Source organism: Pinus tabuliformis, chromosome 3_1, assembly GCF_031772625.1.
Source record: "Pinus tabuliformis cultivar Carrire ecotype Pingquan chromosome 3_1, CPIR1, whole genome shotgun sequence".
In the NCBI taxonomy this organism is placed as follows: Eukaryota; Viridiplantae; Streptophyta; class Pinopsida; order Pinales; family Pinaceae; genus Pinus; species Pinus tabuliformis.
Window position 1 is genome coordinate 915,298,805 of NC_142301.1, and position 11,435 is coordinate 915,310,239.

The following is an 11,435-nucleotide window of genomic DNA, read 5'->3' on the forward strand; positions in this document are numbered from 1 at the left end:
TATTCTGATGAGGAGAAGGTTTCATTAGAGCAATTTCCCTGCACGTATGAGGTTTTGAACCTCAATGGGAGTTTCCCACTTTCTCCTAATATTCTGTTTCACAACATAAATATTCAAAATAGGGACACCTTCCCATGCACACTTTTAATGAAAACCTCGAAAGAATATGAATCCCTCCATGCCTGAGGGATGAAAGGCACCATCCAGGGAGGGTGTGTTTCCTTTTAATGTGGGTTTGTATCCCAATAAGAGACGTATCTGCCAACTTTCATCATCTTTGTCACATGCAAATCGACGCCCACAGTAAATAGTCATGGATCATTTACATCCATTGACTCGTCATCGACTAAAACGAAGGAATGTATGCTTATAGGAAAAAGGAACAAAATTAGAAATACATGTTCCATCCCGTGTCGCAAAAAAAAACTAGAGGGAGTTCTCAATACAATCCCAAGAAAAGATTAAAATGTGTTCAAACATTTGAATAGATGGACTCTCCTGCCACGACCACACCATATTTTTAGAGCAGATTCTTAAGGATTTACATCGATTTTGAGATAGATAACATCCATAAGAAGAACCGTAACAGAGGAGATTTGTCCAGGGCTAGATTTTAGTCTTTATTCAAACATCCTTGTTGCTTCGCAATGTATGGAAACCAAAAACACCTCATATGCAATCCCGTGAGTTCTTGACCATGGACTTGCATAGAAGTTCCCATGCCACGCAAGAGGCCATCGACCACGTCCAAAATATAAGGATCTTTCCGACTGTGCGACTCTCCTCGCTAAAAAAGAAGAAGAAAAACCTTAGTTAGCTGCTCCATCGCTCCAATGTTGTCGCGTTCCGCACAAGAATATAGCCTAATACTACGTCTAGAACAATTAATTACTGATATTGCTTATATTATCGCTTTTTGGCTTCAACTTAATTATTATATTAATGCTATAAAGTTAATGTATTATGGAAATGATATTTTTGCAAAAAATGTTAATGTTCATAAGTCAGAAAGTACTAAAAAGGTTCGTTAACATGACGTTGTTTCTAACCCATTCAATGTTAATAACCGGAAGTGAACCTCACTCGGAGCTAAAATGTTGCAATTATTTTTTTATGGTGCATCGTATTTGGATGCACAATTGCTACAAATAAAAAGACACTTTAATAGGAACTTGTTCATAGTAGCATTTGTGCATTGAAATAAGATGTACCTTATCTCGCCTGGTGTGAATGAGAAAAATCAAACTTTGCTTCTAGCCAAAACTCTCCCATTTACCACCAAGCACCTACCATCGACCGCTCTATTGCTCGACCATATACCGCCGATACCGCTGAAGCACTTGTAGTCGACATCCTTTTTTTTGCTTGGTTGTCAGTTAAGAACACGAGCAACTAGAGTTTCCTTTCTCAAGAGTTGTCCCATTGTCGGGATTGGGACATTGACCTGTTTGCATAGTTATGTTTGAAGGATTGCATAATGATCGGGCAAGGTCGTGATTTAATTGACGATAACCTCAACATATTTGAGCTTTGGTGATTAGTCACAGCACCAAGTCAAATGTACTATTACACTTGGTGCCCGATGCAAGGAAATTTGATGTTTGTGCAGAGGAAGACCACAGAGGCATTAATGGGCATCTCTATAATACAAAATGTTGGTTAAACTTATCTTGCCGTATATTTTTGTAGTTCTATATCACTCTCCTTCAGTTCTAATTCAAATTTCTTTTCTCTTAATCATTTTATTTTGTTTTTTTGTCATGCCAATAGCGATAACAGTTTTGAAATTCATCATAGTTGTTGCTAGTTTAGTACGATATTTTTTGTAGGTGCATGTAAATATTATTGTATTTCGGGTTTAGGTTTATATTATGTTTGGAGTAATATTTTCATTGAAATTATGACTATAATGTGTAACTGCGTTTACTAGACTCTCTTAGTAGACAATCACGAATTAGGAAATTAGGAGATTTGAACATAAAAATGGTAGCAATACCTATTTTATATTTGCAAAAGACATGGCAAGTAAACTTTCCAAGAAAACATAAAAGAAAAAAAAATCATATTAATTACAATAAAAATCCATATAATTTAAATAACATAATATGAATATCCAGTTCCGTATTTAAGCCCATATAAATTGAAATATCATTTTTTTGGGGACATCAATTCTATTAATGGCAATGATGTTTTTAGAAAAAAAATTCATGGCATTTAGGGCATCCTTGAAGGATTTGGACTGGGAGGAAGAGGAAGCACCCTAGCGTTTGGCTCCACCATTTAGTATTGATACTAGATAGATTGAAGTGTCTTTGACCGTGTCATAATTTCTAAGTGAATTCCTTTCCTAAAGATGCGTACCTCCATGTAGCAAATGAATAAAGAAAGATGGGATTCTTATGTGATCCTGAATTTTGGCCGCAAGTGAAGAGACAAGATATGCAACGTCTACTTGCATATAGGAAGAACCCCTGAGATTTGCCTCATAAATCCTTAAAGTTAAAGATATTTGGAGTGATGGGGTTAGCATGGAGGTAGGGAGAACCCTACAATAATTTTTTTCCCCTAATTTACCAAATCGTCAACAATAACACCAAGATCACGGGGTTCCGAAAAAAGGCAGAGCCCTGAAGCAAACAACGTCCCATGAAAATGGCATCGAATGAAGGTGATAGGGTTTCCATTATGGTAAGTCTAAAATTTTAATCCCTCCTTGGTGCTCAAAACATTCAACATGAACGCTAAAATTTGGCTTGCTGAAAAGATATCGTTACTTAAAAAAGATTGAATTGTACACTTATGTAGTCACACTTGTTAGGACATAGATTTCAATGACTGTGATAAGACTTAAAATATTGCAAGAAGATTTTAGTGTGATAGGAGGAAATGGTTGAACATGATTTCCAAGTTGTTAGCTTATTGTTAGGCGTGATTTTCTTGAAATTGAATTAAATTTTCCACATCTATGAACACAAAGGAAGAAGAAATTTAAAACATGAACTATTCACTCAATTAGCAAGGAATTACATATTTACACATAACCAAAAATGTTCTACATTTTTTGAATGAATATTATTAAATTTCAAATATTTTTTCAGGCTAAATTTCGCAAATTTTCACATTAAATTTATAGTGATATAAAACCTTGCATCTTGTACAAATATTCCTTTACTATTAAGGAATAAAAATTTGAAAAGCATTACAATACTAAATTGATACAAAATCGAAAGATTTTTTTTTTTTTTTAATAAATAAAATACAAGCAAAGATTTATCGTTGACGTAGATGATGCATAATGCTTAATTTCACCATATAATTGTATCCGTTAATTCTTTACCAACTACTGAATTTATCTTCCCTAGAGCGTTTACTTTAATTTCTATTATGCATCTACAATTGATTTGTTTAATGTAGTCTCATTTTCACTAAGCCATTGTATGGTGCAAATGAACACTAAAGATTTAGAGATGCAAAAATTCAAATCCGCATAGTAATATCAATACACAAATTCAAAGGATGTTATTTAAAAAACCTCCCTAGATTTGAAAAATCTAGAAAAATATGGGAAATGCAAAGTCATACATATTCTATGCCTTGTGTTTGTATGCATGCACTTAATTATACTCTATTTCAAGTATGAAATTGTAGAAATCGAAGTTATTTTGAGTGCTAATTCTTCAAGTATGCCCATTAGTGCAGTAACAATGATGCCATTAACCATCAAAGAGCTCCACTTAAAGAGCGAGTTGAGAAAAAATCAAAATCACTGGGAAAATGCAATAGTTCCCTATATTAACCATTCTTCAAGCTTAGTGGTCAATGATATGCTTTCCATTGGGCGACACTGATGGGATTGGTAAGGTAATCACTAGGTGGATACCTGGTCGAGACTCATACATGATTGATATGTACGGTTGGAAGATTAGTTGAGAGGATTGTTATATTTTCCACCACATTTTATTTGTGTTTCCAAATGTTGAAGTCATACCCTTAAACCCTTTTGCGTCATACCTGCATGATATCCATTTAAAAATAGGTTCCTACCTTCTTCGTAGGGAGGCTATAGTAGCCAATAATTTTTTGATCTAGACTTACTAAGTGGTTTTTTTTTGGAACTACATATGTTTAATTTGATTCGGAGAATATTTTGCAACCAACCTGCTCCAACAAACTTGTGCATTAGGTCTTTACTAATAGTGAATATATCAACATACAACAATTGTTTTTATTAGATTTCTCAAAATTTGGGTTGAGAATTTTTTTACTTTGTGTGGGTTGATTGTGGCTTTTGACTTGAATTCACGGTGAGAATTGTCTTGGTCAAATTTTACATTGAATATCCTAGCTATCATTATTAGGCATAACAACTAGATTTGAAATAGAAAAGTACATTAAATATATGAATCCTCGACTTGTCATTACCTTCCATTAATGGTAGATTGCTTAATGCTAAAAAGGGAAAACGAGTTTGCATAACACAAAGTGTAGAGAGAGAATTTAATATTGGACTCATTAGTTTTTCCCACAATAATAAAAATGAGAATTTAATATTGGGTTCATTAGTTTAAGAATTTTTTTTTTTGGTTATTTTAAAAAATATAATTTTGTAATTTTTAAAATGAAAATAATAATAAAAGTATTAATACAAATTAATAATATATAATTCAGAATTCGTTCACATTAGCTATATTTAAACAAATTATTCAAATCAATATTAATTCAAGTACATAATTATAAAAGAAATTTTAATGAAAAAAAAGCATAAAAGCATAATTATGAGCCTACTATTGATTGAGAGGTATGTTTGTAACCGAAAGCCATATACTTTAGAGAATATAACATAAATATTGGACACTGGGTTGTTTAAACCCACTCTATTAGCATCGAGGTATGATCTTCACATAAATTATATTAATTGCCACCGTATCTCAGAGAAACTATATTGATTGTAACTGTGTTTTACAAAAAAGAAAGCCATGCAAGAAATCGTTGTACTTATTACAAGTGCAAAAAATATTCATATTGAAAGAATGAATGTAACATGAGGAAGAATGTTCGTATTTAAATATACGTTCGCGTGTAAATTTCAGTAAGGCCTGCTTGCGATGTAGTTCCCTGGTGGATCATAATTGCAGGTTATGAAAGTATCGCCTGAATTGCATATAATCTTGGTGCAACCAACATTGGCGGTGGTTCTCCATACAACCTGAGTGTAGGGAGTGCAATCAGGTCCGGTGCAAATATTCTTGGCATAGTCAAACCATTTCTTCTCATCTATCCACGCAGCCACTGCCTGCGAAGGGGTCCAACCATGGCCGCTTTCCCAGAATATGTTCTCTCCGAAGGGGCTGTCCGAATGTTGTAGGAGGCAGTCGCCCCTTCTCTGTCTTGCATAATTGCGCGCATAATTTGCAAGTTTGCGATCCCATTGAAGAGGACCAACTCCCACCGCATTTCTTGCTTGATTGTGTGGAACCAAAAAGCCATCGATAAACGCGGCAGTAGCGTTCATGTCTGCAGCAGTCACCGATGACATTGCCGTCATCATAATGAGAACGAAAATGGAAATGGAAATGTTGCAGTGGCTCTTCAACAACGTGGTTATCCCCATGACTATTGTGAATCGCCCGGGCTGCTTCTTCGCAAATACTAACTTCCTTCTGCTTCTTCGCAAATATGTGTATAACTAGCAAGCTATATCTGGAAGATGGTCTTTCTCTCTCTCCAACCACTGTGTATAACTAGCTCAAGCTGTATCGGTATATATAGCCACAGCCACACATGTTATTCATCAGCATTAGCTTTTACTCTAACCGGAAGGAGGACGAAGCTGCAATTTCTATTCCTTTGATCGTAAGGTAACGCTTGACGATTATCAGAGCGTCCACATAACTTCTTAATTTCACATGTTTGTTTGTGTCTTACTCTATGTATTTGAATTTCAAGATACCTCTCTGCAGATTGCTAGGTGCTCGCTTTGTTGATATTGACGATCGATATGCGCAGACAAAAGTTGAAATATGAATACCTGCCCGCGCACGTTATCATTCTCCGCCGGAATATTCAACACCGATATGAAATTAAATAACTTCCACGCACGCCAAAATTCCCGATGTGCATTTTAATTATTAAGTGAAGCTTCAATCAAGTGAAAACAGGCGAAGCTTAACATGTGATTCACAAAAATATTTTCTATCAGACGAGCACAACACGTTATTCACATTATTATCGTGTAACACACCGGCATAGGGGAGGTCATTCATGAATATATATATATATATATATTTTGCGCAACCTGATTATTACCAATTAGTAAGGCAATATTATTTTCGTTATTTAGGACCCCGTTTCCCCTATGTGTTTCATTCCATTAGTAAGGTAACATTATTTTGAATAATTTTTTCAATAAATATGATTCCCAAAGAATGTAGATAAATATGTGAAGTGTAAAATAATATATTTTCAATGCCTTGTATGTGTATGCATGCACTTAATTATATTCTAGTTTAAGTATGAAATTATAGCGACCAAAGTTTTTTTAGTGCTAATCTTTCAAGTATGTCTATATTGGTGCCATAACACGTTATGGCTTCCAATTAAGGAGTAAATTGAGCATAAATCAAAATCACTATGAAAATGAGATATTTCCCTATATCAATAATTCTTACAGCTTAGTGGTGGACTTCCATTAGGCTACAATGATGGCATTGGTTATCAAATAACAAGGTAGATACTAATTCAAGGCTCATGCATGATTGAATAGGTGGATGCTAAGTATAGAGTCATAAGTGATTGACATCCATGGTTGGAAGATTAGTAGAGAGGATTGTTGTATTTTCCACCACAGTTTATTTTTCTTTTTGAATGTTGAAGTTTCAATCCTTCATGCTTTGTGGCTGCATGACATGACATCTATTTAACAATGGGTGCTTACTCTCTTTGTAGGAGGACTATTTTGCAACCAACCTTCATGCCTGCATGACATGACATCCATTTAACAATGGTTTCTTACTCTCTTTGTAGGAGGACCATTTTGCAACCAACCAGAGCTGACTAGTGCTGAATATATCATCATACATCAATTGGTTTCTCAAAATTGGGGTTAATTGGTGGTTTTTAACCCTTAATTCACGGTTAGAGTTTGTTCTAGTCAAGTTTTACATTGAATACCTTAGCTATCAAGATTAGGTATAACGACTACTTTTGAAATCAAAAAGTAAATTAATTATATATGTTCCATTTATATATGGCTCGTCTCGCTTCCATTTCTTGTTGAAAGGGAAAAGTGTGTTTGCAAAACACAATGAATACATGGGCCATTCAAGAAAATATGAAGAGTCTTAATATTTGACACATTAATTTTTCCTATAGTAAACAAAAACAATGCAATTTAAATTCTTGACATGAGTAATATTCATGGGAACACAATAATCATATTAATTAGCTTTTTTGCTCGTGTGTTATTCTATCCAAAACAAATTTTGATAAAAATAAAAAATAAAAAAATTGTTTGATTATTTATATAAAATTTAATAAACCTTAAAATGAAAATAGTAAAAAAGGTATTCATATAAATTAACTAATTTTATAATTAATAGTGTGTTGACATATGTTATGTTTAGTGAGAATTAATTGAAATTCAAATATATAATTATAATAGAAGAATTTAGTGGATAAACCTCATTAAATAGAGTATTGAAGTAACATGAAGAGTCTTAATTATATTATAGTATTTTTAGACAAGAAACAAATATCATTCAATAAATGATGAAACAATTTGAACTCTTGACATAAGTAATGTTCATCAAGAAGACATTCATCATATCAATTAATTTTACTATTTGTTTGTGTATCTATTCTATTTCAAATAAAATTTCAACAAAAAGATCTAGTTGTGTTATTTTATTTTTAATATAATTGAGTTAATTTAAAAAAATTAACTCTATAATTCATAGTATGTGAACAAAATTATGTTAAAAATATAGTTTTCTCCTTTTTTTTTTTTTTTAAATAAAATTCAATCAACTTATAAAAATATATTAAAAATATTATTGATGAAAATAGCCATATATAATTCATATTATGTTAACATAGGTTATGGTTATTGATTTTATTTTTATTTTTTTGGCTTGACCAATAAAAGATTTGAATCTTGAAGATCATAATTTAAATAATACTTCATAACCACGTCATAGATCTATCAGTGAATCTTTATTTAAAGTGATATTATCTCAAATATATAAAAATATTAATAAAAGTCTTATTCTCTTTATTAAATGGAAAAATGATTTTATTTTACTTTATTTATTTATATTTAAACACTTCAAAACATATTTATTTATTTAAAATAGAGTAATTTAAATAATTATGAAATCATAATAAAAATATATATGAAACTTGTTATGATAGGTTAAATTTAATGATTATGATGATTTAATAAGATATTTTTAAGCGTTTCATTTTTTTTTTTTTGAGTTTTCAAAGTTGTTTGAAAAACGATCTTCAAATTCTGTCATTTTTCTAAAATTTTCAATCTTTTTAGTTTTTTTTTTTTAACCCATTCTTTTGCGATAATTTTTAAAATTGCTTTTAAATATTATGCTATTTTGTGTTTAAATTTATGTTAAAGCTAAAACAATAATTTTATAGAGATTATAACTATAATCTCTAAGTGAAGTGACATAATTGCTAAAACAATAATTTTATAGAAATTATAACTATAATCTCTAAGTGAAGTAACCTAACTATCTTGACGTATGGTCATGAATTAAATAATTAAAAAAAGTGTATTCATATGTATTTTATATTTTGGAACTAAGATATCAAATAAACTTAAAAAAATTAAACTAAAAAACATATATTTATTTTACATTTTCAAAATGACATATCGAATAAACTTTTAAATAAAATAAATAAATTAAAGTAATTATAATAAAAATCTGAATAAATATTCAATTCCAATTTTAAGCTATCATAAAAATTGCATTAGAATAAATACGCAATTCCAATTTTAAGCCGATATGAATTGAAATATCAGGAAAATTGTATTAGAATAAATACCCAATTCCAATTTTAAGCCGGTATGAATTGAAATATCAGAAATTGTATTAATGGCAACGGTGTAAAAAGCCAGGTCTTTTAAAGAATAAGAAATAAATAGGTGCAAATAGTGTGAAATTTACTTATCAAAGAATATTTATATTGAGATAATATGAAATGTTTCACTGTACTTGTACGTACATGAACAGAGAATGAATGAATATTGAGAGAAATCGCGATAGTAGCGTTGAAGGTTTGGTGTTCATATCTTATATATTTACAGGATTCCTTTAATTTCATTTCATTTCAGTATGGCCTGGCTGCTACGTAGTTCCCTGGTGGATAATAATTGCACATTATGAAAGTATCACCTGAGTTGCATATAATCTTGGCGCATCCAACTTTGGCCGTGGTCCTCCATACAACCTGAGTGTAGTGAGTGCAATCAGGTCCAGTGCAAATATTCTTGGCATAGTCAAACCACTTCTTCTCGTCTATCCACGCAGCCACTGCCTGCGAAGGGGTCCAACCATGGCCGCTTCCCCAAAATATGTTCTCCCCGAAGGAGCTGTCGGAATGTTGTAGGAGGCAGTCGCCCCTTCTCTGTCTTGCATAATTGCGTGCACAATTTGCAAGTTTGCGATCCCATTGAAGAGTACCAACTCCCACTGCATTTCTTGCTTGATTGTGTGGGACCAAAAAGCCATCAATAAACGCGGCAGTAGCATTCATGTCTGTAGCAGTCACTGACGACATTCCCATTCCCATCATCATAATGAGAACGAAAATGCAACACATGTTGCAGTGTCTCTTCAACAACGTGGTTGTTATCCCCATGAGTATTGCGAATCGCCGGCGTTGCAATAATGGTAGTTTCTACTTCTTCTTCTTTTAGATGATCTGAATAATAATACTTGCTTCTGCTTCTTTGCATATAAAAGTAATCAAAGCTATCCTGGGTTATATCTGGAAGATGGTCTTTCCATCTCTCCAACCACTGTGTATATATACTAATATAGCCGCCAGCATTAGCTTTTCGGAAGGAGGACGAAGCTGCCATTTCTATTCTTTTGACCACATAACGTTTAATGATTATCGGGAGCGACCACATAACGCTTACTTTCACATGTTTGTTTGTGTCTTACTCTATTTACTCTATGTCAAGATAGATAGCTCTCCACATAACGCTTGCTTTCACATGTTTGTTTGTGTCTTACTCTATTTACTCTATTTCAACATAGATAGCTCTCCAGATTGGTAGGTGCTGACTATGACTATGCGTATGGGTATGCGCAGACACACGCCGAAATATCAATACCTGCCCGCGCACGTTATCATCCTCCGCCGGAATGATATCAATACCGGCCCACGCACGTTCTCATTCTCCGCCAGAGTATTGAACAACCATATCAATTTTAATAACTTCAATGCCAGATTGCCCGATGTTCATTTTCATTACTAAGTAAAACTTCAACCAGGACAAAGCTTAACACGTTATTCACATTAATATACGAAGCTAAGATAATCATGGGGTTATGTTATAGAAGGTAAGTTCCAATAAATTAACTTGACAGTAAAATGAATTGTTATTGTGTGTAAAAATCAAGATACATATCTTCAGAGTCCGAGATTGTTTTTCGTGTTTCATTCTATCTCAAGATAGGGAGTTCATTTTTTGTGTTCACCAGGTGTACAGATTGGGACGTTTTTGCTCTCTTGACATTGACTATCAATATTGGCAGACACATGCTGAAATATGAATACCTGGCCGCGTACCTCATCATCCTCCGCCACGTTATTGAACAACAATGCCCGATATTCAATTTCAGTAAAGCTTCGACCAAACAAAAACTAACCAACCTAGACATGTTGTTCACATTAATATTTTCAAAATTAGGGGTAAAAAAATGGGGAGGGAAGATATTGAAAGTGAGTTCATGTTTAAAGCTCTCTAGCTAGGTAGTGAATACAAGACACACTAACCAGTTATTATGAGTGAGGAAAATTTGACAATGAAGGGTGGTGATTTAAAGCATACCAAATCTCAATTGTTTCTCAAGATCGATGTATTTCTAGAGTGATCCTTTCTCTGTCACCCTATTACATTCGAATTACACTAGAAGGCATTACTCTCTTAGTGGTTTTGTTGATTAAATGTAGCCCACTCGTTAGGAGCATGGTGTATGCTTAGAGTATTCAAATTATTAGAACGCTTGTAGTAGGGAAATCCATAATGTCAGAGCCTAAAGTCCCATAATCAATCTATAAAAACTGCACTTAGACGAGGCAAATGTTACACTCATTCTATAAGGCGCACTCTTCCTATCGTCAGGGAAAAGTGATACAGAAGGAACCCGTTCAATTGCAATGCTCGAAGTAAGGAAAGCCATAATCTC

General features: G+C 33.1%; 2 protein-coding genes across 2 annotated transcripts; both read right to left on the minus strand.

Moving 5' to 3' along the window:
• Positions 1-5,086: 5,086 nt before the first annotated feature.
• LOC149190660 (pathogenesis-related protein PR-1-like) lies at positions 5,087-5,611 on the minus strand. Its single transcript, XM_089410573.1, has one exon. It carries the CDS (start codon positions 5,609-5,611, stop codon positions 5,087-5,089), a length of 525 nt encoding a protein of 174 aa, XP_089266699.1.
• Positions 5,612-9,345: 3,734 nt separating this feature from the next.
• LOC149190661 (pathogenesis-related protein PR-1-like) lies at positions 9,346-9,876 on the minus strand. Its single transcript, XM_089410574.1, has one exon. It carries the CDS (start codon positions 9,874-9,876, stop codon positions 9,346-9,348), a length of 531 nt encoding a protein of 176 aa, XP_089266700.1.
• Positions 9,877-11,435: the final 1,559 nt, after the last annotated feature.

Excerpts from the sequence above, each read along its gene's own strand:
- LOC149190660 (XM_089410573.1), bottom strand. The coding sequence starts at position 5,611 with ATGGGGATAACCACGTTGTTGAAGAGCCACTGCAACATTTCCATTTCC.
- LOC149190661 (XM_089410574.1), bottom strand. The coding sequence starts at position 9,876 with ATGGGGATAACAACCACGTTGTTGAAGAGACACTGCAACATGTGTTGC.